At 46.0% G+C, this 26,663-nt stretch overlaps 3 protein-coding genes across 12 annotated transcripts; 1 reads left to right on the top strand and 2 right to left on the bottom strand.

Moving 5' to 3' along the window:
- Positions 1–9: 9 nt before the first annotated feature.
- Positions 10–6,390, bottom strand: C23H1orf54 (chromosome 23 C1orf54 homolog). Of its 3 annotated transcripts, none has more exons than XM_010996711.3 (7): positions 6,208–6,390; positions 5,718–5,948; positions 4,399–4,482; positions 3,888–3,946; positions 3,362–3,472; positions 776–877; positions 10–93 (listed from the first exon to the last, which is right to left on the bottom strand). In XM_010996711.3, exons 1-6 carry the CDS (start codon positions 6,293–6,295, stop codon positions 779–781), a joined length of 672 nt encoding a protein of 223 aa, XP_010995013.2. In that variant the 5' UTR covers positions 6,296–6,390; the 3' UTR covers positions 10–93; positions 776–778. The 3 variants fall into 3 exon arrangements, with proteins under 3 accessions (XP_010995013.2, XP_031292366.1, XP_031292367.1); XM_031436506.2 differs by having other exon boundaries at positions 776–874; XM_031436507.2 differs by having other exon boundaries at positions 5,829–5,948.
- Positions 6,391–8,106: 1,716 nt separating this feature from the next.
- On the top strand, positions 8,107–11,749 carry APH1A (aph-1 homolog A, gamma-secretase subunit). The gene is made up of 7 exons (XM_010996710.3): positions 8,107–8,455; positions 9,016–9,186; positions 9,353–9,426; positions 9,662–9,784; positions 9,938–10,065; positions 10,488–10,611; positions 10,948–11,749. Exons 1-7 carry the CDS (start codon positions 8,343–8,345, stop codon positions 11,010–11,012), a joined length of 798 nt encoding a protein of 265 aa, XP_010995012.1. The 5' UTR covers positions 8,107–8,342; the 3' UTR covers positions 11,013–11,749.
- Positions 11,750–12,049: 300 nt separating this feature from the next.
- On the bottom strand, positions 12,050–18,984 carry CA14 (carbonic anhydrase 14). Of its 8 annotated transcripts, none has more exons than XM_064477707.1 (12): positions 18,816–18,984; positions 17,924–17,953; positions 15,934–15,954; positions 14,808–14,987; positions 14,268–14,410; positions 13,942–14,037; positions 13,681–13,747; positions 13,340–13,497; positions 13,108–13,228; positions 12,868–12,888; positions 12,662–12,746; positions 12,050–12,577 (listed from the first exon to the last, which is right to left on the bottom strand). In XM_064477707.1, the coding sequence occupies exons 1-12, from the start codon at positions 18,967–18,969 to the stop codon at positions 12,436–12,438; spliced, it is 1,218 nt and encodes a 405-aa protein (XP_064333777.1). In that variant the 5' UTR covers positions 18,970–18,984; the 3' UTR covers positions 12,050–12,435. The 8 variants fall into 8 exon arrangements, with proteins under 8 accessions (XP_064333777.1, XP_064333779.1, XP_064333781.1 ...); XM_064477709.1 differs by having other exon boundaries at positions 12,050–12,542; XM_064477711.1 differs by having other exon boundaries at positions 17,924–18,035; positions 18,816–18,902.
- Positions 18,985–26,663: the final 7,679 nt, after the last annotated feature.

The raw sequence follows: 26,663 nt of genomic DNA, 5'->3' as shown, positions 1-26,663 counted from the left end.
AGAAGAGAATAACCGGATTATTTCATGTATTTATTTTATCTTCCAATTTCCTCTTCCCAAATCCCCATCCGAGTCGTAGCAGCCTTCCCTCTCCTAAATAAAGAAAGAAAGAGGAGGAAAAAAACAGAATAATGGGACTCAGGAAGCCCCTCCAGCTCTCCCACCTCTGTAGAAACTCCCCAGATTTCATATTTTGAGTTAGATTTCCCCATGACATCTACTAAAAGATATGTCCCCTCCCCTCTGCACTCCTTCCTTCCACTAAACCTCTTCATGCCCGCCAGTTATTTAGAATACCAACTTAAATTCCTTCTCTGTAATAAAGGTTTCTCTTCCCTTCTCCTTTCCCGCACCACCTCTCCCCTACATTAGAGAACCACCACCCCTTCTGCCTTTGAACTTCGCCTCTTGACTCCCCAGATGGTAGGCCCCCTCCTATTTTGCCCTCTGGCACCTGCCAATCTTTAAACGGGGCCAGGCTGGGACCAGCTTTGATTCCTTGTAGCAGACTAGAAAGCTGAAGAACTTTCTTCTCCATTCCATTTGCTTCTGCTCTAGGAAGCCCTGAAATCCTCCCAGTTCAGAAAAAGTAATGACTCTTATTACAAAAGCCTTTGCCTGGAGATCTCTTAAACCTCCTTAAAATTAGATAAGACTTTTCTAAATGTGATTGCTCTTCCTTCAGGCTGAATTGACCAGGCTGAAAACACTAGCCAGAGATACTGGTAAAATTGCTCACAGACTCCCCCAAGACCAGTGGCTGCTGTGCTCTCACCTTCTACATGAAATACATCCCCCCTTGAACGAGGGCCCAGGACAGGAGGAGGGGAACAGGATTCTGCAGACTGGATACAGCATCGTTCAGATCTGGACTCTGCTAAAATACAGACAACCCCCCACAGTAGGCCAGTGTCATCCTTCCTACTACCCACCTCCCGCTCTGGAAGGATAGCTATCTCTTTTTTCTTTCTGTTTTTAAGGACAGTCATCTATTTACACCAACCTCTGCCTTCTTTTCCTCTGAGCTTAGAGAAAGATCCAGCCCTCCTCCCCATTACTGTAAGGAATCCTTTCCTCTGTGCCTTTCAGCCTGTTCCTTTTTTTTTTTTTTTAAATAGGTAATTACAAGATATTGAATAGTCCCCCATGCTATACAGTAGAACCTTATTGTTGATCTTTTTATATATAGTAGTATCTGTAAATCCCTAAATCCCAATTTATCCCTCCACCTCCTCCTTTCCCCTCTGGTAATCATAAGTTTGTTTTCTTTGTCTGTGAGTCTCTTTCTGTTTTGTAAATAAGTTCATTTGTGTCATTTTAAAAGATTCCACATGTAAGTGATATCATATGGTATTTTTCTTTCTCTTTCTGGTATACTTCACTTAATATGACACTCTCCAGCTAGTTATGATCATACCAGGGAGGCCCGACTCAATTCAATGACATTTTTTTTTCTTTTTAATCTAAGTACATGACACTATGCTAGTCACTGTGCTAGGTGCCATTGAGGGGGGAAATATAAATATGACTAAGACATTGGTCCTGTCCTCACAGAGTTTACAATCAAAAGGGAGCCTACTCTATACTGGAAAATATTTATCTGTCCTTGTCAATCATCAGCTTTCTGGTCCTACTGATTCCTCCCATCTGTGTTTTACTATATACAGGCTGCACTTTGGTCCTGTTGCCCTTTCTAACTGGTGCTTCTCTTTTTGCATTACCAGATTTCTCAAATGAGTGCTCTATACTGTCCCTCCACTTCCTCACAACGTACTCCCCCTTTGACTCCACAAAATTTAGCTTTTGCTACAACCACTCAATTAAAACTGCTTTCTTTGTGGTCATCAATGACTTCCTTCTCCTTGGCCTCTTGCTAGATTTTGATTGATTATATTAAACTTTCTCTTCTAGACTCTGTGATAGCAATTTGGCTATCTGCCTACCTCTTCAATTAGTTCATTCCAGTTTCCTTGGCTGATCCCTCTTTTTCCTTTTACTAACCACAGGCACAACCACTGGCCTTTTGGTCTTCTGTACTGGCTCTAATGGGCTCATCTACTTTTGTAACTGTGACTCTGGACTTATAACTGTAGTGGTGACAGAGTTCAGTTATCTTTAGGACACCCTCATAGGGCTGTCACCATAAATTCAGGTTGGACAATACCAAATTTATAACTTCACTCTTATACCACTCTGATCTCCCACAGTTCCCATTTTGGTCAACTATTTCCCCAGACATCCATGTTTAAAACCTGTAAGTTATTTTAACTCTCTCCTCATTTATTGCTCATATGAAATTATCCCTGGAGCAAGGCATTTTCTTCAAAATATTTCTTATTCAAACTTATCCATTCAAAAATGCCACTTTCCTAGTTCAGGCCTTTAAAGGATTGCTTTGGGAATGATGCAAATCGCATGAAACTCCCTCTCCATTCCATTGCATCCTTCATTCAACCAAACTTTTTCAAAAATACCATTTTCATTGTGTGTTTATCACACTGAAGAACTTACTAGGCTCCCTATTGCTTATAAGTCTGAACCTCAGCCTGACACTTCATGACTCTACAGTTTGGCCCTACCTTCCCATATGTGAGATTACCAAGCAAATATTAGGAGCCTTGTAAATTTTATTTCTTTTTACTTTCCCACTGTTCCTTCCCACATACCCTGTCCTTCAGTCATGCCCCATGCACTAAATATACCCTGCTTGTTCTATCCCCCTCGTCTAGGCAGCTCTTTCACTCTTGGAATAACTATTCTTCCTCCGAATTGCTTTCATCCTTTCATAACTTACTGCCAATCAAAAGCTAACTAACTAACTAGCTAACACTAGTCTTCAAAGTGTATCTCAAGCACAATCATCTCCTAAAGGTCTTCCAGACAACTCCAGCCTGTACTAATCTCTCTCCTTCCACTGCCTAAAGCACTTGTCTGTCATATGCTGTCAAATTTATACGTGATTTAACATTGTTACAAACCTTTTCATTTTGCTCTAAATGTTTCCTAAGTGTAAACTTGAGTTTTATAAATACTTGGAGGGCAATAACAACATCATAGATTTCTTTTTCAGCAGCAGCAGCAGCATCTTTAGCCGCTTTGGGCATAGGTTTCATACACATTAACTACTAGTCAACTGAAATTTAACTGCACCACATCTTCCCAGTGTTCTGTATACAGGGTTAGTGTTAAATCTCAGTGAAAGAACTGATGGTCAGGCTGAGATGAATACCTGCCTTGTAGTCCTAGTGATCTGTTTCCTCCATCCACCAAAGCCTCCCTCTGCTCCACGTCACCAGCCCTGGGATCTCCCCAGGGTATAAGATGTCTCCTCCCCCTCCCCCCCCATCCCCAATCTACTCACTGATTCCACTGTCACATGTTTCACTGTTACAGGCTTCTGATGGTCTGCACGGTCTGTTTCATGACTAATGGTAGTCTCTGCTGCTTCCATTATCTCCTTATCCAACCTGTTCTGCCCTCAGTAGGATTAGGAAACGGTTATCATTGCCTCTATCCAACATCCACAAAAATTCTTTATTTAGAGTTTTTCTCTCTTTCATCACTTCTTCTCCCTCCCAACCCTTTACCCCGACTTAGACTCGGGGATCCCGCCTACTTTATGTTTGCATGAATTATGTACCCATCCACTCATCAATTCCCTTGAATTAAGGACTGCCCCTCCCTTTCAGTGCCTTAGGAAATCTACTCCATTCTGGCTTCATCCCCCACTATAGTTAACAAATCTGTTTCGGGCTCACTTCCTGGTTTCATTTCTAACTAATTTCTAACCTAACTAATTTTCATTCCTGTTAATTATTTAGATTTCAACATTGCCCAGTTTCTTTTTAACTGTTACTTATTCTGATCAATTTTTAGTGGTCACTCACCAGCATGTCCTCCGACTCAAACATAGAGTAATCAACAGTGAAATTTGCACCAAAATCATCTAGGGAGGAGAAAAAAAAATCAGTAGTAACAAAACAGAAAGGTAGCACTAGATCTAGAAACGAAAAGAGGAAAAAAATGTTCAGAATACTTCAATTTGCTCAAGGTGTAAAATTTACTGGTATCATATAATTCTAATGAACTTTAATGTTAAAAATGTTTGTGAATGAAAAAGAAAAAATGTTTGTGAATGTGTATGCATTTATATTTTCAATCTGGTATATAAAATCATTTACAGATTTGAAAATTTTCAAATTGTTTCAACCAGTTTCTAAAGGATTGGAAATCACTAGCTTGAAAAATAACATCATGAGCCTTGATAGCCTTTGCTCACAGCCAGATTTCTCTCTGACCCAGTTGTTCCATTGCAAAGGGAAAGGCAGAGTCTCAGAACTAAGCATTTCCCAAACCTCTCTCCACCCTGCAGAGGGTCAGAACCTTCTACATACTCACCATAGTTGGGAGTGACTGTGTAATAATAGACCACCTGGTAATAGTCATCTTCTTCCAGTCCTTCTTCATCGTCATATTCTTGTCCTAGGGGAACAAGGACTAGAGGTCAAGGGGCATCTGGAACGTCTTAGCAACTGAAGAATACCTGCAGTTGATCTCAGCTCTGTCGCTTTCCTTCCTTTCTGCCTCTGCTCTCCTGTCTCCCTGCCTCTGCACCTCTAAGCCCTCCTAGGCTTCCGGACTCCATGTCTGTGATGAGGCCTATTACTCTGTGCCCTTTCACTCTGGCAACTCCCAGAGTAGAAAGTGGGTCCCTTCACATATCATAACCAAACTAAACCTAGAAAAGGTACAAAGCAGAGAGAGACCAGATATTAAGGACCCCAAATCCACTCCTCTGTATGCTCCAGACCTATTGTATTTGTGAGAGATCTTCTCTTTACAGTGTCTTTCACAACACACACACACACACACACACACACACACACACACACACACACACACACACACACAGCCTTTGGCTTTTAGTTTTAGTTCCAGTTTCACTGCTAACTAGTGGAATATCTCTGAACCAACAATTTAGCATCCGCTTTCTTAAAATGAGTCAGCTGGACAAAGTAATCTATCTGCATTAGTTTTTCTTCCTTCCCAGAACTAAAAATATATGGCTTTGACGTGCTTAGATCAAGAACTTCTGGCCTGATATTAAACACTTCCCTAAACTTATTGCCCTCTCTTAATCCCAAGCAATGACACAAGAATCTAGAGGAAGAGGAAACAATAAGAGCACCTGGCAGACTGGGAACAAAGGAGGGAAGGAGCCAGGCTACTTTTGGGACGCTGTTCCTGAAGGCAGCCAATTCTCACTGGCTAAAGGCCACTCTTTCTCTATCTTTACTAATACACGGTTTGCTTTTTCCAGCTCGCTAAGAAAGAAGATACCCTGCCGTCCCTCACTAGTTTCACTGTCCTGCCTTCAAGGAGTCTACCTCTCTTCACTCTCACATTAGTCCTTCTCAACCTGTTCAGCCCTGTGGTGATGGTGAGCTGAGTTCACACTCGTTAGGACCTCCCATAGCTGGGGCCCCTCCCTGTCAGCTGTCTCTTCTTTGACAAAACTCTGCTTTCCTCCCCCTTTCCTGGCTCTGATTTCCAGGTCCCGTCTGAACCTCCCCATGCCCCACTCCATCTAACACCGATGAGAGAGTGCCATCGCTCCTTATTGAACTGCACTTCTCACCCTCTCCTCATTTCCTCTCTCCCACCCCATTTATGGTGGAAGACCTGGCCCAAAAGCTCAGAGAGGGATGTGAACTTACCCAGGATGAGTGGCACAGCAAGGATGGCTACAAAGAGGACATCCATTCTGGATTCTGCACTATTGCCTTGAAAGTAAAAAAGGAAATAACAGCGTTTCCCACCAGACTTACCCCGCCTCCCGCCCTCCTCCAAAGCAGGGAGGTTGCTGCAGCCACGCTTCTCTGGGAGGGATTCCCCGCCCACTTGTTGACTGGTTAGACCATCAGTTACTACCGGTCTGGTCCTCAGAGCTGTGCAGATCAAGAGAGGAAAAGTGAATTTTGATGGAAACATGTTCATTGAGCTCCCCTAGCCCTAGACTAGATCCATTCAGGACTCCTGCCACTACCAGGGAAAACAAACAAACAAACAAACAAAACCAAAAAACCAACCAACCAAACAACAACAAAACCCCCAGGCTCCCAAGGAGTTTCCCCTCTCCCCTCCTTTCCTTCCTTGCTCCCAGTCCTCACAAAAATCTCACCCTTCCTCTCACTGTCCCTAACTTACTGTCACCATCCAACACTGCCCTTCTCTCTGAGGCTTCATCACAATGTCTTTCTTCACAGACAAAATATTCTAAGGAAGGGATAGGCATTTTTTTCTAGACTGAGAACAGTCTCTCTCCTCTGCCTGTCTTGGACTGTGAAATATAGGAGCAATAGCAACATCCTTGTCTGACTCTCAAAGCACCTGCTGCATTGCTTCTGAGAAAAAAAAAAACAAACCTTCTCAGTTAAGGCCAGTTACTTCCTCTCTGCTAAGTACTGACCTTACCTCACCACTTTCTCAACCTCTGCACACAGGCTGGGAGAAGGGAGGAAGCAGGCAGTCTCTTTCTCTGCTGTTTATTCCACGCCCCTTCTCCCACTTTCGGTCACTTGGTGTGTTCCCTTCATTCCACCATTCAGGGGTGGTGTTCATGTCCTTCTCTTTGCTTTTATATTTCCCATATTCATTCAATTCAATTGAGAAACATTTAGTAACATATGTGCTAGGCATAGTGTTCTAGGCCTAGTCTGATAGGCAATTCCAAGTTCATAGGCAAGGGAATAAGAAAAGGATGTAGGGGTTTTATTTTGTTTTGTTTTTTAAAGGGAGCTAATAAACATCTATTCAGCATCTACTGTGAGCCAGGCAATATGCAAGTCTCGGTGAAACCACGCATGAACAAGACAGGTTTGGCGCCTGTTCTTAAGTCAGAAGATGCTGTGGTAACAGCTCAAAGGAGAGATAAGCTGTCTTTCCCTCTCTCTTCTGGCCTGGTAGGTTCGGAAGCAAGACTCACTAGAGCTTGAGCACTGGCCAAGATGCTCCCACCCTCTCAACCTCATCGGGGGAGGATTTGCATGGTGACTTCCCCTGTAAATCTATAGAATCTATTCCTTCAGCTCCTTTCCAGAATTTCCTGGGGAAAAAATGTAAACTCTTACATGAATGTACACATATGCATGGCCATGAATCTTTTCCAGGAAGGAAAAGAAGCCTGGTTCTCCTTGAACAATTTCTATAGTTTTTTGGTACGTTGATTACTCTTTCAAAAGCGATATTCCAGTTTCCCTCACTTTCTCATCCTGGTACTCTTTTGCCTAAACATCCTGCCTAAGGACTAACCCTACTCCGGTCCAAATGAGATGACAATACCCTTTTCTACTTTAATTTTCTTCCGCTCTAATATGCATTCCCTGCCCCTTCCCTCCCCCCAGGCTGAGGAAAAGACCCCACTGAGGTTCATTTTTCATAAAATAAATAGAGGAAGTATGACATAAAAGGAACTGAGTAAGCTGGAGGGAGAGGTTGTCTTTTTTCCTTCATCCCCGTCGCTCTGCCTTTTACAAACAATTTTAATTCCAAATCCCCTCTAACCTCCTTCCTAACATTGCTCTCCAGGCTCCTTTGGCTTCTCTCTGATTCTCTTGTCATTACAGATGAAGGCTTCATTAGCTGTGTTGCATGTTTCCTATACTAGCCTGTTCAAAGAGCTCCGAGTTTTACGTCTAACCTTCACCTCTTAGGCATTAGCTCTAGTCCACTTCCGCTCATTCAAGTAAGAACAATACCTGTCCCTATCTCCCTGCACCCTCTGTCTTGTGCTTTCCTTGTATTTGTCCCTTAGGTTTCAACAGGATCTTCCCCTCTCTGCAGCTCTTCAAGAAGAGGCAGGGTGGCTACCACCCTTCCCCAGAAAATAACGAAAGGAAACAGCGAACAATGATGAACTGAAGCCCCGAATCCGGGCCTGGGACTAGCCCACTGATTTAACGGGCTGGAGCCACTCCCAGGGGCGAGGTCCAGGGTTGGGTGGGGGCAGGACTACAACTCCCAGTAGGTAGTGCAGCCACGCCTCCGCCTTCGCAGCTCCGCCCCCGCCGGTTCTCCATTGGCCTCCAGGGGGTGGGGATTAGATGGGAGGTGGCCATGGGGCGGCAGCCGGGGTTTGTCCCCTCCTCGGCTTCCGTAGAGGAAGTCGCGAAGACCAGTATCTGGGGTTTCTGTGCCCCCCCCCTTCCCCGGGGTCCGGGGGTGACATTGCACCGCACCCCTCACGGGGTCGCGTCGCCACCCCACGCGGACTCCCTAGCTGGCGTGCTCCTCCCCTTCGCCTCTCTTGGCCAGGCCTCCACCCCGCCCCCAGCTACCCAGCCATGGGGGCCGCTGTGTTTTTTGGATGCACTTTCGTCGCTTTCGGCCCAGCCTTTGCGCTTTTCTTGATCACTGTGGCTGGAGACCCGCTTCGCGTCATTATCCTGGTCGCGGGGTGAGTTAGGGGCTTGGGGAGACGCGGGACGACGCCGAAGAGAGAGATCAGAAAAGGGCTGGAGGAACTTGGGGCGAGCCTGGAAGCCTGAGTTGAGGGAGACTAGTCGGAGGTGAAGACTGGAGAGAGTCGAGTCAGGGGTCTGGGTGATGTGCCTTTTCCCGCAGTTGGTTTCCGCCTTCCAGAGATCGCACAGATTCCTCCTATACTCCTCCCGGCGACGTCAGAGAAGGCCCAAGGCCAAGATTCTTGAGGAGGCTGTGCTGACCTCGGCCGGCCCTAAGGGAGTATCCAGGAATGGATACCTCGCCCTCCTGTGCTCCTACACTCCGCCTCTCATCTGGCTCTGAAGACTCTTTAATCAGATTTTTACCCTTTCCCCTGCGTCCAGATCCCTCCAGACTCCCTTGGTGGAGACACCTATCCTGTCTCCTCCCTGTCTCCCTGGCCATCCGGAAGTCTAACTTCCACTTTATGCTGCAGCCTTAGTTGGGTCCCTTCTTTGATTTCTCTGGCTGCCCCCTACCCTTGCCTGTCTGATTGCCCTTGTCTTTTCTCAGGGCATTTTTCTGGCTGGTCTCCCTGCTCTTGGCCTCTGTGGTCTGGTTCATCTTGGTCCATGTGACCGACCGGTCAGATGCCCGGCTCCAGTATGGCCTCCTGATTTTTGGTGCTGCAGTCTCTGTCCTTCTACAGGAGGTGTTCCGCTTTGCCTACTACAAGCTGCTTAAGTAAGAAGATGGGATGGTCTGGAGGGGAGAAGGGCAGAGGATTGCAGTGGGGCAGCGCTGGGTGGTGGTTTGGATGAGGAAGCACTAAGGGAAGACATTAGAGGGAAAGGAGCTTCCTGCCCTTCCTCATGTTTCCCCTACCCCACCCCACCCCACCCCACCCCAGGAAGGCAGATGAGGGGTTAGCATCGCTGAGTGAGGACGGAAGATCACCCATCTCGATCCGCCAGATGGCTTATGGTGAGCCAAGGGACAAGGACTGGAGGAGGGAGTTGGACACCCCCCTCTCCCAGTGAAGTCTCTAAACATCCACATGTCCTAAGTGGCTTCTTGTTTTTCTTCATACCTGACTTCCAGGGAGAGGAGGTCTGGAGGGAGAGTAGGTGTGGGGGAATTGTGACTGGGAATGGGGAGGGATCACTGGTAATCAGACTATAGTGACCTCTGCCATTGATGAGACCCTCCCTCCCCTCAGTTTCTGGTCTTTCCTTCGGTATCATCAGTGGTGTCTTCTCTGTTATCAATATTTTGGCCGATGCACTTGGGCCCGGTGTGGTTGGGATCCATGGAGACTCACCCTATTACTTCTTGACTTCAGGTAAGATCCATTTTCTTTCTTGCCTTCATGCCCCATCCATACCTCGCCCTGATCTGATTTATTGGCCCTCCCTGGGAGACTTCTTTGGCTCAACATCTCAGGAGGCTGGGAGAAGATGAGGGGTGTATCTCATCCCCATCTCCCTCCCTGCAGCCTTTCTGACAGCAGCCATTATCCTGCTCCATACCTTTTGGGGAGTTGTGTTCTTTGATGCCTGTGAGAGGAGACGGTACTGGGCTTTGGGCCTGGTGGTTGGGAGTCACCTACTGACATCGGGACTGGTGAGTTGGGGACAGGGGCCTGCCTGAGTCAGAGAGAAAAGAACTTAATGGTGAGTGGGATGGAGGGGAAATAAATCCTCACTTCTTAACATTTTAAAACTTATTTTGGGAGGAGGCAGAAAGGTGAGTCTTTTGAGGTCTCTCACCTCAGCATCAATTGTATAACCTGCTCTGAGGATGCTCTGGGGTAGGAGTTTGAATGGTTAGGCAAACTGTAGTGCAGATAGTCTGAGGTGAGGGGGAGTGGCAGAAACCTCAGAGGGAGCTGAAAATCACAAGTCCTCTTAATCACAAGATGCTGGTGTTCTGAAGGGAAGGACTGGGGAGCTAAGTGAGATATCTGGGTCAAAGCCACAAAGAGAATAGGGGGATTAGGCAGAGGGAGAATCTAACCTCTTTTCTCCTCTTCCTCCCATCCCCAGACATTCCTGAACCCCTGGTATGAGGCCAGCCTGCTGCCCATCTATGCAGTCACTGTTTCCATGGGGCTCTGGGCCTTCATCACAGCTGGAGGGTCTTTCCGAAGTATCCAGCGCAGTCTCTCGTGTAAGGACTGACTACTTGGACTGATCGCCTGACAGATCCCACCTGCCTGCCCACTGCCCATGACTGAGCCCAGCCCCAGCCCGGGTCCATTGCCTTCCATTCTCTGTCTCCACGTCGGTCTATTCCACCACCTTCAGGGTTTTGCTCTGTCCACTTGTGACCTTTAGTCTCTAGACTTTACCAGGAGCAGTCTGGGTTCAGCCAGTCAGTGACTGGTGGGTTTGAATCTGCACTTATCCCCACCATCTGGGGACCCCCTCTTGTTGTCCAGGACTCCCCCTGTGTCAGTGCTCTGCTCTCACTCTGCCCAAGACTCACCCCCCTTCCCCTCTGCAGGCCGACGGCAGGAGGACAGTCGGGTGATGGTGTATTCTGCCCTGCGCATCCCACCCGAGGACTGAGGGAACCTGGGGGGGGACCCCTGGGCCTGCGGTGCCCTCCTGATCACCTCGCCCTGTATTTCTCCATCTCCAGTTCTGGACAGTGCAGGTTGCCAAGAAAAGGGACCTAGCTTAGCCATTGCCACGGAGATGAAGTCAATGGAGGTTGAAGGGTAGACGAGCTCTGAGTTTCCCAGTATCCCCTCCCCAGGCTGACACCTTGGTCTTTTTCTCAGGTCTGAGGGGAACCATTTTTGATGTGATAAAGACCCCAAATTGCCTTTTCTTTTTTTTTTTTTTTTGAGTTGGGGGAGGGAGGAGGTATGTTGGAATTCTTCTCCCAACCTCCTTGGACTATATCTTCCCTCCTTAAATTGCTCCTTATGGCTGGGCTCATATCTGTCCAGCTTTCCCCTTGGTCGCAGGCTTTGGGGGAAAGGAAGGAAGTGCATGTTTGGGAACTGGTATTACTGGAACTAATGATTTAACCTCCTTGACCGCCAGCATCCCTCCTCTCCCCAAGGTGAAGTGGAGGGTGCTGTGGGGAGCTGGCCCACTCCAGAGCTGCAGTGCCACTGGAGGAGTCAGCCTACCGTGACATCACAGGGAAGGAGGGCAGATTTTTTCTAGTTTTTAATTGGGGGGTGAGGGGGACGGGGAGGTTTTCTACAAACTGTATCATTTTCTGCTGAGGATGGTGTGTCCCATCCTTTTAATCAAGGTGATTGTGATTTTGACTAATAAAAAGGACTTTATAATTGTGGGGGACCTTGGCTTTAAAGGCAGGGGATAACATGTTAAATTGAGGTTTCTGCCCTCTCATGTCTCTTGTCCAACCTCCTTCCTAACCTGGCAACCTCTGGTCCCCTCCAAGCTTGGCTTTGGCGCTGGGGCAGAAATCTGGGCTGGTGGTCAAACGTGTCAGAAACTGTGTTAAGTGTCTTCCAGAAGTGGATCTCCCCTTCCAGAACTGGGATAAAAGGAATTATTCACCCATGCTCCCTTTTCCCTATCGTTTGCCTACCTCTGCCATCTGAAGCATTAGGGAACTTCCCCATTCTAAAAAGCCCCAAAGGTAAGGCCAGAAGTGGGGTCAGAAACTTTAATTTCCAAATATATTGAGCAAAAAAACAACCCCAACAACAGCAACTCTTTTTCCTCAGGGGAGGTCCTGCACTCTATCTAGGGACAGCAATATAAAGATGAGGAGGTGGGGGACTTTGGGACACATCCCCAGCATCCCCTAAGCACAGTTTGCCTGCTGCATTGTCAACATGGGGGTCTCCTGATCTCCTGTATGTTTTGAGAGGCTCATGGCTCTGTTGTTCTTCCTTGAACAAGAGCCTGTCCACACCTCTGTAGGGGCTGCCTGGAGGAAGGAGGGGTGTTGGCCTATTCCTACAGGATTTTCTGGCCAGTCCCAACACACCACTTTACAAGCTCCCTAATAGGCGAGGGGAAGGCATCTATGGTGTCCGAGAAGGAGTCTATGCCTCAGTGGCTCGTGCTGAGGTGAAGACCACACTTTTCCGGTTTCCCAGTCTCTTCTTCCTGGAAGGGTGAATGGTTCATGGAAATGACTAGTCCTGGGGGAACAGATTAGAGGTGGAATACAAGAATGCTTTTCAGTACGAGAGAAAGGATTGGAGGAATGCAGAGTAGGATCTCACCGAATCTTTCTAATGATGAAATAAAGGGCCAGCAGAAGGCAGAGACAGCCAACCAAGATTCCCACTCCTAGACTCAGCATTTCACCTGGGAGAGAGAAAGATGGAAGGTGCCAGCCTAGAACTAATGCAGATACTGAGCCTTTCCCTGACTTGCTGAGGAGCCCCTACACACGGCGTCCCCCAGTACCTGGGGAGGGCTGTCTTACCTGTGGTATACAAGGATCCCACTGTAAGGGAAGAAAACTTGGGTCAGTGAGACCAGATCCCCACCCTGGCTGGGAGTAGCACACTGCGCCAGCACTCGGGGTTGGGGGCTGGCTCGCAGTCCAAGTGAGTTCTGGAAACCCCTTCCCCACTTAGCCTCCTTTTCCTTCCCAGGGGCTCCCTGGTTCCTGCCATTGAGTCCCCCAGATTCCTGTCTCCTTCTCCAAGCCCTGTACAGTCACCTTGGATGAAAGAAGCAAAGACTGCTCGCTGATTGAGAGGCTGGGGGGCTCGGTAGTTCTGCACCAGGAGCTTAGAAGTCTCTTCTTCTGTGGAGAACAAAGTCTCCTGGAGCTTTTCCAGCTGAGGACGAGGAGAAGAGTGGGATTAAGGGACAAGTGGCACTCGCTTGGGGGAGTAGGAAAGGGTTTGAGGTTACAGCTTTGTCTGCTGCCTCCCCTCTCCACCGCTCACCTGTCCCATCGAGATCTGGGCTCTTCGACTGAAGACCGTCCAGAGCACACTCTGGTAGCAGGGGGGTGTGGTGAGAGAGCCATTGTACCGGAAGAACTGCGCCAGCAGAGGGGGGAGCAGCTCTCTCACGTTGAACGGCGGCACTGAGGTCTTCTGATCTGGGTGAGAACACTGGACTCATCTGCCTCTCCCTGCACCCCAGCTTACCTAGGCAGGGCTCCCAGAAGCGAACCCTCCTGGTCCCTAACTCACCACCTCATTCCAGGCCTTTGAGGCCTTTGGGGGGAAGTTTCCCTGAAGTCTAACCTTTCTTTGTGTTAAGGTAGATTTTTAGGACTCACCTTTATGCCTGATTTCATGCAAGTGACTCAGAATGTGTTCATAAGCTGGATTCTTGGTCTCACCCACCTGGAATGGGAGGAAAGGGGAAGAGAGTTTGAACGAGTCCGGGTTTGGAGTAAGACATTCGTGGGTAAAGTAAATGGTCAGAGTGGGTTGCTGACTTTTCTTGGGAGGGTGACCAGCAACAGACAGGGGCAGAGTAGGACTGAAGGATGCAGAGGGAGTGGAGAGAGGCCTAGGAGGGGTTGGGGGCCACTGACCTCAATCAGGATGCCCAAGACAGCCAGGCCCTGAGGCCTCTGAGCAGCCTCACTCAAGCTATCGTAGGACTCGGAATCATAATGTACAATGTGGAGCTGAGGGAGGGGAGAGGGAATTGAATCACTTAATGTTTCTCCGCTACCCACTCCCAGGGCTTCTAGCCTAGCCGCTACCATCAGCACCACCACCAGCATGCCCTAAATCTGTCCCGAGAAGCTTGGCCTTTTCTCCCAAGTGTGACTTTTCCTAGTTTGTGGATTCTTCCTCTCCCCCGCACTGACCATGCCTGTCACTGTGTCATAGTCCAGGCTTTGCTCCCTGGTACCTCTGCAGCTGTGGCTTCGCCATTGATCTGGTGCTCTGAGCCCCGCGGGGATCCTCGCTGACCCCAGTGCAGGTGGAGCTGGGCAGCTACATATTTTCTGGGAAGTCCCTCCAGATACAGAGTTGGGGGCAGAGAGAGTTGCACTGTGGGGGAAAGAGAGCGAGCTTGGGTTGGTGGAAGAATGTGGATACATTCCAGCCCCTGGGTTGCCACCACTTCTTGGGAGACTTGGCCAGCCTTTTCTGTCTTCCTCCCCCCCAGCACCCAGTTTTTCCCATAGGCTTTTCCCATACTGCTTTTCTAGCATGTCTCTGCCTTTCTCAGCGAAGATCAAGTCAATGCTATGACACTAACCCACCAGCAGAGCTTGCTTGTACACACACAGTTCCCACCTTTGGCTACAGGAGCCTCATCCCCATTCTCATGTCTCCAAATTTATAGATGAAGCCTTCTGAGAATCTAGAGGTTAGGAGGATTCCTCCCCTAAACTCCTAAGATTGGACCTGGAGTTTACATCTCCTTGGGGCCTGGGCTTTTTACCTGTGTGGCCATTATTGTGCAGGTCCAAAGGCTCGGTGCCAGGCTGTTCATATCCATGGGGCTGCAGAACGAGCAACTCAGGGTCAAAAGTCACACTGTCTGTCTGGATATTGATGGGAGACTGGGCATTGCTTCCACACTCAGGGTAAGAGGCTGGCCAATGGTCTTGACCATGTGGGCCTGGTGGGGGTTACCACAGACATTCGTCCTGCCCTCCTGCCCCAGCCACCCTTCAGCAACCCCCCACCAAGCTAAACCCGTGTGGAGACAGAAATGCACTTCTGTCCAGCCTGGGTGAAGCCCCCAGCTGTGCAGGGCTGGGTGAAGTGGGACCCCCTGCTGGGCTTGCTGCTGTGGTCCCTTCACGCACCCAGAGGCAGTGATGCCCCCCAGCGCTCCTGATACATGGGGAGCAGTGGCTTTTACTTACCTGTCCTCTTGTTGGAGGATAAGAAACTGAATGAAAGGAAGAGGGGATGGATAGAAAGCCTGCAAGAGGTGGGACTTGAGTAGGAGCAGGAAAACTGGGAAAAGGAAATGATCCCAGAGAGATAGGGTCTCTTTAGGGTCCCCATCAAGTGGCCTTAAGAGCCAGATCTGCTAACTTTCCATCATTCACTTCTTGCTCTTGCCCTGGACCTTGTATTGACTTTGGAATTTGGTTGAGTTATTGATCAAAAGCTCAAAGGATTCAAGTTCCACTTCTGCCAGGGTTGCAGACGGTCTGGCTGGTCTCTTCCTCACCCCTGACCTCAAGCTCTGGCCCAATTACAGATGCAGGTGAGGGGAGGATCGATCAGGATAGAAAGAGAGCCAGGAGGAGAATGGCAGCTAAGCTCAGGGTGCTCCCCCACCCCAGTCCCCTTTCCACTCCAGCTCCCTCATTCCCACACAGACTGACTGAGGACACAACTGGCTTTTCTGCTGTATCAGGAGGTGTGGGATTTGATGGTTAGAATAGGGCTAGGAGCCATACATGCAAAAGCTAGGGCATGGGGAGACTGGAAGGGAGGAGCTAGGGTGAAAGCTAAAAGAAGCCTCCCCACCCACGTGACAAGAGTCTTCCCACCAGGTGAAGAGGCCCCAGTATGGAAGAGGGGCAGTGTGCCTTGGGTTCGGCTCTCACCCTCATATGTCCAGTGTTGACCTGCAAAGCAGAGTAATTTGAGTTACAGCCAGCGCGGCCTGGGGCCAGCCCTCCTCCACTGCCCCTCCCTCTCTGCGCTTTCTCCTCCCTCTGCTCCAGCACTTCCCAAAGGAAGCCCTGAAACTGGACACCTCAGTGGAAAGGTCGGGGGGCCTATTTACAATCACCAGCCAGGCTGCGCTTGTGCTCGCTGAGTAAAGAGGGAGGAGAAATGAAAAGAGATAAAGCCAGGAGACTAAAATTAACCTGGATCCAAATGTGCAGAATGCCCAACCCTCACTTTTCTACAGCCAGTGCCAAGCCAATCTAACCCTTAGAAGATCGGGCTGAGGTGAGGGTGTAGGCAGAGAGCTTGGAGAAAGGGACTAGTTGGGAGGAGGGGAAAGAAGTTCAGAGTTGGTGTGGTGCTGCTGAGGGGAGAGAGCCATTATTCCTTTGCTTTGAAGCATTTTAAGAAGCAAGGCACTGATCTGAAAATTAACATGTAAGTTCTTCCTTCTGGTCCCAGTAACTCTAAAGGAAACTTTTCACATCACCAGGAACCTCTGCTCCCTAGACTGTCAGAAGGCTAGGGAAGGTGGGAGTCGGGCAGGGTCCACTGTACGTTGAGGGTGGTGGGTGGGCACAGGCAGCAGGCTGGCAGGGACAGGATGAAAGTTAAGCATTGTGTGTGGAGAAGAGAGCTGCCAGCTGGGTCACATGCCAGGCTCTCGGGCAGTCCTGTCTTGGGCTGAAAGGCCGGGGGTCTGCTGGCCCAGCACTGACCCAGGACCAAACTGCTTCAAGAGGAAAGGGAGGCGTCCTGGCAGGTTGTCTCTGTATTATTCACATTGCTAGGACCTTTGGAAAAAAATTATACATTCTTTCCTTTCTCTTATTGTCTTAAATTCCTCAGACTTCTAAGATATCCTTGATCTCATCATCGGGCTCTTCTGTTGGCCCATCCCTTGGTTCAGACAATTCTGAAAAGCAGCCCAAGGGAGGGCTGGAGGCTGCCTCTCACTCACCAGCTCAGTGGGACACCTCAATGACTCAAATTCCCTGGTTCTGGGCAGGCCGACTGTCTTGTCCTTTCCCTCCCACTAAATCTTCAACACACTAGTTCTACATCTCTTCCTCCTCTTTGCCAATTTTTTTCTTTTTCCTCAGGTGCAATTTGCAACTCTCCTTGGCTTGGTGCCCCCCCCCCCCCCCGTCATCCTCTTTGCAATGCCCCTTCTGTCCTCTAGACAACCCCCAACCCTGTTCTTCCAACGCATCTTAACTACACACCTGCTCTGTGCCGAATACTGTGCTAAGCACAGGAGCACAAAAATGAGGGGTGGGAGTCCTGGGGACACTCCTGGAGCACCTTCGCCTGTTTTCCCCCAAGAGTCCCTCCTCCTCTCCTGGGAGCTCCTGAAAGTCCTTTGTCAACTGTAAAGAGCCCAATAATGTTGACTATTATTGCTACTACGTTCAGGAAAAAAGCTGAGAAATTAGTTGCCACGTAGAGAACCAAGAGGGGACTTTGGCCACGTGGCTTATAGTCAGGGACCAGGGTCTGAGTTAGGAGGTATGTGCTCCCCCCCGCCCCAAATCAGTCCTCTTTTCTTTCACTGCAGGCCTCTTTGGCTCCTTAATTGGATGAGTTTGTAAATAAAGAAGGCCAGGAGGGTTGCCTGGGACTAGGGCAGTGGGGGAAAGAGCTCCAGAGAGACTTTGTAGCCTGCAAAGTGATTCCCGCAGGGTGTGTGTACACATCCTGCCCCCAGCTAGTTCGCCCCCCATCCCCATGAACGGCAAAGCTGGAAAAGCAAAGGGAAAAGGAGGAAAGTGGTTTCCTCCCCACTCCTTTTTCCCCCTCCATCCCTGAGCCTATTATTCTAGCCCCTAGGCTTCCTTTTACACTCCTCCTCCTCCATTAAGCATGCATGGCGACATGTGTACACCAGCACAGACAGACACACAGACATCCAGAGGTACCTACCCCCGTTTGCAGGCAGGATCCAAATCACCTCTAGCAGGAGGGTGAAAAGCAACATGGTATCCTCGGAAGGAGCACAAGGTACTGGGAGTTTGGGGACTAGGGGACAAGAGGACTAGGGCGGGGTGGTGGGGGGAGGTGGAGGGGAGAGGGAGGTGTGGGGAGAGAGGGAGAGAGAGAGAGAAGAGGAGGTTCCTGGAGTTGAGTGTATTGATCTCTTTCTCTGGTTGTTTTTTTTTTTGTTTCTGCGGGCTGCCAGGGGATTTGGTTTTCAGTGGGGTACTGTGAATTTCTGGTTCCCAGGACAAGTCTTGCTGCCTCTCTTTCTGCCCTCTGCTTTTTTTATCTCCCTCTGCAGTCTTCACTCCACTTTCTGGCCAGCGACTTCACAATTGCCTTCTGCTTTTAAGGTGGCTCTGGACGGGTGTACGTGGGGAGGGGGGTGGCCTGGGTTGCTGGCGAATAGCTCCTTAAATAGCCGATTAAGCATGCGGGATGGCCCTGCGGAGCAAGCAGCGGGTTTCACCGGAGCCCTGGCCCCGGCTCAGGAGCCCAGCTGGGGTGAGCTCTTCCTCCCTCTGCTATTCACACAGATACTGCTGAGAAGCAACAGTGTCCCCTGGAGTGGGCAGGGGCAGGAAAAGAGGGTTTGGGGGTTCAGCCCTTTGGGGTCCCATCCAGCCCCCTCAGGGAGACACTCATTCCCCATCTGGCTTCTCTGAGGAGCAACTCCTTCCCTGGGTGATGTGGGGCAGCTGCGGGGAGGACCTGTTCCCAGTCCCCTGCAGGATTTGAGCTGCCCTGGAATAGGAAAAGTCCAGAGTTTGGAGAGAGGTAACCAGGAGGAGCTGGGAGACAGGGAGTGGGTGGAGGGTAGGAAGTCAAGGACTAAAACCTGGCTTGTGGAAGAGAAGTGAGGCGAAGAGAACTTGTTTGGAGCGATCTCTTTCTCCTGCGCCTGTCACCACCCCCTTCCCACGGTGAGGCCTGGGTCCACGTGCCTGTGTGGCCTGGGTGGGGGGTGGTTTTGTTTGCTGTATAAAGCCCATTTGTGTGCCCAGCGGGGGGAGGGGCTACAGCAGCACCATGGAGAGACAGCGGCTCCAACTGCCAGACCCAGCCACCTCCCTCCCCAGGGAGCCCAGATCTAGGGCGGCTTTTGTCACTGAAGAGGACACTGACCCCTGGCAGGGAGACCAGGGCAGGAAAAGTGACGGGGAGATCTTAGAAACAATCACTAACCCCATCAAAAAAAGGCAGACTCCAGAGGAGAGGGGAGGGAGCAGAGGGAGACCATGTGATCCAGTTGAGAGGGGCCCAGGGTCTTCCCTCCTACCCAACAAAGGGCTGAGGCAGGGCTTTTGGGACTGAGTGGAACGTGCCACCAGAGAACTTGGGCAAGTGGAGCAGAGAGGCTGCCATGTCTCAGGAATGTGGGCTGGTGTTTATTCTGTCATGGGACTGGAAATCCTGATTGGAATGTACATTCTAAATCCCTCATTACAGAATGTGAAACTCAGATAACTTCAGGCCAGACATTGGAGCCTTTCTGCTCCATACCCTTCAGAGTCACAGCCAGGAGGATGCACCCATTTGAGCTCCCTCTGCCCTCCTTGCTCCTGCCAAGTAACAATAAATAGCCAAAACAAAGGGAGCAAAAGCTAAATTAGGGAGCAGGATAAAAGCCAAGTGAACAGAATAATGCATGTACTAAATCATCAGCTCCTGCAGAGGCAGGAGCCTGCCATGCCTTTCTGTCTACTGTGATTAATCTGCAAAGCAAAGCCATTTGCAGATGTCATTTCCTTTTTGATTCTCTCATCACGCTCCAAATTAGTTTTTCCTTCCAGGTTAGTTTTATGTTTTGAGGTTCCCCCAAAGCCCCAACCATCCCACCTAAGAAGGATAAAAGGCTTAAAGCATAAATTAGACTTCCTGAGAATCAGGATAGTTAACACAGAGGAACAGAATAAAGAAAGAAAGCAGAGACATCTTTTGCATGGTAGGAAAGAAGCGATTTGGACAGAATGACCTCCTCCAGGACAGAGTTCCCGCGGAGGATCTGAGGCTGCGATGCAGCTTCCCAAGGCAGGTAGCAGGTCTTGCCAGGCGCCACCTCCTGGTTGTCTATGAATTTTTTTAATTTTCCAAATTTTAGTTCAAAATGTTTTGTATGTGATTCCTTCTGGGAAGTGTTTCCCTGCTGGTGGGCTTTGGGATTTTGTCTACACTACTGAACATTGTTTCACAAAGATGTCTCAGCCCCAAATCAGCACCTTCTCCAGGCCCTCGTGTTTCCCAAGTGGACAAAGGCTTCAGTTTCTAGGAGAGAGGAGGAAAGGAGGCAAACTCCAGGGACTTGCCTTTATTTTCATCTTTGGCTCAGCTGTGGGTAATTCTGTTGTCACCAGGCTGATTTGGAGTAGTGTCAAGAGAATCCTTACATGTTAAACAAACAAACAAACAAACAAACAAACAAACAAACAAACAAACAAAAAAACACCAATATCTCCCTCCCCTACCCCCACCCCTCACTGTGCTCTACCTTAGTCACTACTCAAACTCTGCCGCCTTTGTTTCAATTCGTACTGCTCCCTCTCCAGCGCATTCCTCACGCTGGGATTGGCTAAAACCCCACTAAAACCAAGGCGTTCTGCTGCCTTCTGGCGCCATCTCCTGTCCTTTCAAATGCAGTGAAATGTGAACAAGTCAGAATCAAAGGTGTCCGTGTGTAGTGAGTTTTTTGGTTTGTTTTTTCTTAAACGATCCTTTTAAAAAAGGATATTTAAACTCACCAAATATCATAAATAGTTTAAAACACTTTACAGGAACCCAGTAAGTGCTCTGAGTTTGTGTGGTGGGGTAAGTGAGAATTCAGTGACGGAGGGAGGCCGATCAAAAGGAAAGAAGTTTGGTCAACGTAGGGACTTACTCCAGCAGAACAGCTGGTTACTGATTGCCGGGAAAAGAGAATCAATGAGAAGACAATCGGATGGACTCAGTTTCCTGAAAAAGCAAGCAACTTTGTGCCCTGTGTAATGTAGACCCAGAGATAGTCTATTTTGATAATCACATTTATTATCACGTGCTTGTCTTCTAACACACTGGTACTGAAGGCCCGTAAGGAAACATAAAAGCTTGCAAGATTTAAAGTCAAAGTAATTTGGAGGGGAGGGGGGTGGTCAGAACTCTTTGGGTCATTTTCTCAGTTTTCCAGTTCACATTGCATGACAGATGCAGTATGAGAATCTTGTAGACAGAAGACAGGTGAAAGTTTGTGGTCTGAAATGTTTCAACTTGAATTAAAAAGGAGCAACTTTGTGTCACGCATTGATTTCATGCTCACAACACTGCCTAGTATGTAAATATTTGCTGATTGAATGAATGAATCTAGTTATTGGACCATTTTTTTTTTAAAACTTTCTTTCTGCCTTTGGTATTTTGCAAAATTTTAGACCGAAAGGGTCCTCAGGCATCTTTCCAACTCCCTTGTCATTCCCTGAAACACTGAGTTTTGAGGGATTTAGGGATCCTCCCGTGGTTAGTCTTATAGCTACTTAGCTAAACCAGGACAAGGACACAGATGCCATTGAACTTTCTCCTATTGGTTCTCAAATGCCATTGTGCATCAGAATCACCTAGAAGGCCTGTTAAAATACAGATTTCTGGGCCTCTGCCCCATGGTTTCTGATTCCACAGGCCTGGGGTATGTCCAGAGGTTTGCATTTCTAACAGGTCCCCAAATGACGCTGATGGTGCTGGTCTGAGGGACCGCACTTGAGAATCAATGCTCTACACCAGCTGGAGAAGCAGAGGCAGGAAGGGGTTTGCCATTCTTTGCAGAGCTTCCAGATATCTGGAGTTGTTCTTTGCAGTCACTTTTGCAGAGGTAAGCAACAGGCCTCAATATATATTGAGCACTTCTAGGTGCTAGGCACCATGGCAGGCCCTAGAAATAAAAATTAATGAGACAAACTCCTGCCCTCAAGAACTTCACAGTCTCATAGAGGATGCAGATACCTTACCCAGTTACTAGACTACAATAGTGAGAAGTTCAAAAGAGTGGCAGAACAAAGTGTTAGGGGAACCAAGGAGGCTGGGCAATTAGTGAGATTTTCTTCACCCGATATCAACAATATTTCCACAAGATGGGTCCATAATCAGGTCCCACAGTTATATGTAAGAACATAAAAGTTGCCACTCCTCAGCAGGCAGACCCATGCTTCACTGTCTCTGAGAGTGACACCAAAGGATAAGTTATGTCAAAGCAGGATTCTCTTTAATATATTTAATAAGCTTCTTCCTTTGCAAGGAGGAAGATAATGGCTATCATGATGCCCTGGAAGGGTAATAATTTGTCCCATCTGTTCTGGTGGCTGCCTCATTCTGCCTGGCTTCTCCCTTTTCTTTTTATTCCCTACCATTCGTCTAACTCAGGTGAAGGTTGTGTACCAACAAAAGCAAAGGACATTAACATTTAATACCACTTCCCTGCAATAGTGAGAAGATTCCAGTTAAAGATACTTTTTTCTTTGTTTTTGAATGGATTGTTATGTCTGAATTGCCATAGGACTAGAAATCCGAGGACAAGATAGCGAAATCTTGTGATGATGGGTAGCTTATTACTAGGTTAATCATCCCCCAAATAAGTCTGTTCTCAGATCAGATTGTGACAAATGATTTGGATTTCTTTGAAACCTTAAAGTGAAGGATCCTGCTGTGCTTTCATTGGCATTTTATTTGCTTCAAAATATCTATACATTTTTCTTAAAAGGGCATGAGCCTTGAAGGATAAAGTGACTTTGCCGGGGTCATAGAGAAATAGTACTAGGACAAAGAATCAGGCTCTGATAGACCCATCACTTAAAATTTAAGATATTTTAAAACAAGATCAAAAACGTTTGAAAAAAAATAGAAGAAATTTTTGGTCCTGGCTGCTGCTGCCTCAGTTAATTCCCTGTAATAGGTGGGGAGGCATAGCTCTGAGGAGGAAATCCAAATATAAAACCAAAATAACCTTCTTTTTTTAAAAAGCTTCAAGTCATTTCTAAGGCAACACTTGCAAAAGTGAAATGCAGTTATTAATGAGCTCCTAGATCCTGCATTCTCCCCATTTTCTACTATCAAATATGCTTATTATTTCATGTTACACATATTTTATTTAAGAAGCCTTGTTGCAGGCTGGTTGCAAATCCATGCACACTGGGAAAAATTGACTTTTTTGCTCCTTTTTTAAAAATTAAAAAGGAAATACTGGAGTTGGCTCTGGAATGGTAGAGAACATCAGATCTTAGCAATGGCTTGTCACTTTTCCTCTTAATTATTATTTTTTAATTTTACAAGTAATACCTGATTAGTTTAGGGGAATAAGAGATATAAAAAAGCAAAAAAGAAATAAAAATAACATCACTCAAAATTCTTCCAATTAGAGATAATAACTGTTACCATTCTGATATCTTACAAACTTTTTTCTATGAAGCTGTATCTAAATACATATATTTTGTGTGTAAAAATATTGTATTTTTTACAAAAATAGGGCCAAACTATATATATAATTGACCTATAACTTTTTTCTTGACACTATTTGTGAACATTCTTCTGTGTCAATAAATATATATCCCTATCAGCAACTTAAACTGCATAGTGTTATAGAGAAGAAACCTAATGTATTTAACCAGTTCTCTACCTTTGGACTGGTAGATATTTACCTGTGACAAACAATATTTCAATTAGAATTTTTGTTCATGTATATTTACACAGTTGTCCAACTGTTTTCTAGAAGTAGAATTGCAAGAGGGTATATACTTAAAAAAACTCTATTATGAAAAACTTCAGACTCATTCCTTTTGTTAAAGTCAGGTTTATGGAGGTGTAATTTACATACAGTAACGTTTACCCACTTCTGTGTAGAGTACTGAGTTTTGACAAATGTGTACAGTCCTGTAACCACCATCATAATCAAGACATAGAACAATTGATCACCCCACCCCACATAATTCCTGATCTGTTTCTGCTCCTATAATTTTGTCTTTCCCAGAATGTCTTATGCATTAAATTATACAGCATGTAGTCTTTTGAATCTGGCTTCTTTCATTTACCATTCATTTATGTTGTTGCATATCAGGAATTTGCTACATTTTATTGCTGAGTTTTTCTATTATGTAGTTGTACATGGTTTATCCATTCACCAATTAAAGAACGTGTGGGATGTTTTTAGTTTTCAGCAACCGTGAATAAAACCAGTATAAACATTCAATTCATTTTTATTCTTCTTGAGTAAATACCTAGTGCTGGATTGTGTGGTAAGTGTATGTTTAACTTTGTGAAAACTGCCAAACTGTTCTTCTCAGTGGTTGCACTGTTTCATTCCCACCAGCAACGTATGAGCACTCCAGTTGCTCCAGCACTTGACATTGTCACTTAAAAAAAAGTAGCCATTCCAACTGGTGTGTAGTGATATTGCATTTTGGTTTTAATTTGAGGTGTGTACTTGTAAGGGTTTTGCTTTATTTACTGCCATATTGCCTTCTTTAAAGGTTAAAGGCTCCTCCAATAGTTTACACACAAGTTGTCACTCTCTTCTTTCTTTGGAGAGATAAGCAAAGGACCCTATAACTGGTGTTCCCCAACTAGGTAAAAATTTAGCATTTTTCTCTCCCTGTGACCTTCCAGCTATCACACAGAAGTAAAATTACCTGTATCGTGGTTAAATTTCTTTTTTTTTTTTCATTGAAGTATAGGCAGTTACAATGTGTCAATTTATGACATAAAGCATAATGTTTTGGTCATATATATATATTCATTTTCATGTTCTTTTTCATTATAGCTTACTACAAGTTATTGAATATAGTTCCCTGTGCTATACAGAAGATTTTTTTAATCTATTTTATATATAGTAGTTTTTGCAAATTTCAAACTCTCAATTTATCCCCTTCTACCCTTATTCCCCTGATAACCATAAGTTTGTTTATTATAAGTCTGTGAGTCTGTTTCTGTTGTGTAGATAAATTCATTAGTGTCTTCTCTTTTCTTCTTTTTTTTCCTCTTTTCTTTTTTTAGATTTCACATATGAGTGATATCATATGATATTTTTCTTTCTCTTTCTGGCTTCCTTCACTTAAAATGATGATCTCCAGGTCCATCCATGTTGCTGCAAATGGCTTATTTTATTCTTTTTTATGGCCAAGTAGTATTCCATAGTATAAATATACTGCAGCTTCTTTATCCAGTCATCTGTTGATGGACATTTAGGTTGTTTCCACGTCTTGGCTATTGTGTATAGTGCTGCTATGAAGATTGGGGTACATGTATCTTTTTGAATTAGAGTTCTCTCTGGAAATATGCCTAGGAGTGGGATTGCTGGATCATATGGTAAGTCTATTTTTAGCTTTTTGAGGAATCTCCAAATTGTTTCACAATGGCTGCACCAAACTACATTGCCATAAATTTCTGAACCCTATCTTCACATGTACTTTTAGTATAAAGTGAGAGATACGTTCTTTTGAAGGAAATTTTGGTTTAAAAATGAGTAAAGTCTACATTAGTGAGTGTAGCAAGCTCTTCAAATACACATGTTGAAAGTAAACCCATTATTTTATAAGAAATCACAATACTAAAACAATTTATGGTAATGAAAAAATACTGCTTGTCAAAATAGCTTAAATAATCAAGCAGGAGAAGACCTCAATTAAACAGACCACGTTGCACCAGCCACCCAGCTTCTAATAAATTTTAATATATTTCAGCATGATTGCATTCAACTCTTTGATTACTAAGACTTTACTTTTAGTACTTTGTGGAAGCCATTGGCTTGATTGAACTAAAGTTAGATAGAAATACAAACATAGCCTTGGCAAAAATCTAATTGTATTTAAAAATAAAGAAACAGAGGAACATACTTTTTGAAACACATGCAGAAGAGTATACCAATATTGCCTATAGGCATTGTGCATTGAAAAAGTTCTCTGTCTTGTAACTGTAAGTATGGATTTGGCACCCCAAACTTCTATACAGCAAATATGCCTATATTCTTAGCTTCTACTACAGAATAAGAAAAGCAGGTATCAGTCTGAAGACAGCTGATTCACTCAATATGTTTTGTTGTGTTTCTAGAAGGTCCACAAGTCGGTTGTTAGCTCCCTCATATTATTTTTAAATTTAATTTTTATTCTTATCAAAGTAGTAATGTACATAATTTTAAAAGTCAAATAGATCAATAAAATTCAAAATAAAGCACTATTTCCCCACATCTGATTCTATTTACTAAAGACAGTCACTGCAAATTTTAAACTATTTCTTCCAGTCTATAAGCCCAAACTTCCAAAAATATGTTTATACTGCTATTTCTTGATTTTTCAGTTTTAGATATTATTATCTACTAACTTCCAACTATAAAAGATAAGGATTTACCTTTTTTACACAACACTCCCTCCCTAACACATTTTTTTAACTCTATCCTCCTGATATAATGATTACATCACAATTTTAGTTAAATCAGCATTCAGCATTTAAGTCATTAATACTTATAGCTGAGCCAAGCAGTGTATTATATTTCCTTTCTCATACAACTTTTAATCTTCCCTTGAACTGATAATGATAATTTTTTTCTTTTTGCTTTGGTTTTATAATTGCTTATTCATCTCTAATCTCACTGTTGAAAATGTAATTCCTCTTTCATTGTGTTCAAAGATACAAGGTAATCTGTCATAACACTTTTAAAAGGAATATTCGTCTTGGAGCCCTC

The sequence above is a fragment of the Camelus dromedarius genome, chromosome 23 (assembly GCF_036321535.1).
Source record: "Camelus dromedarius isolate mCamDro1 chromosome 23, mCamDro1.pat, whole genome shotgun sequence".
NCBI classification, from domain to species: domain Eukaryota; kingdom Metazoa; phylum Chordata; class Mammalia; order Artiodactyla; family Camelidae; genus Camelus; species Camelus dromedarius.
Note: the sequence above shows the minus strand (reverse complement) of the source record. Positions and strands in the feature narration are given on the sequence as shown.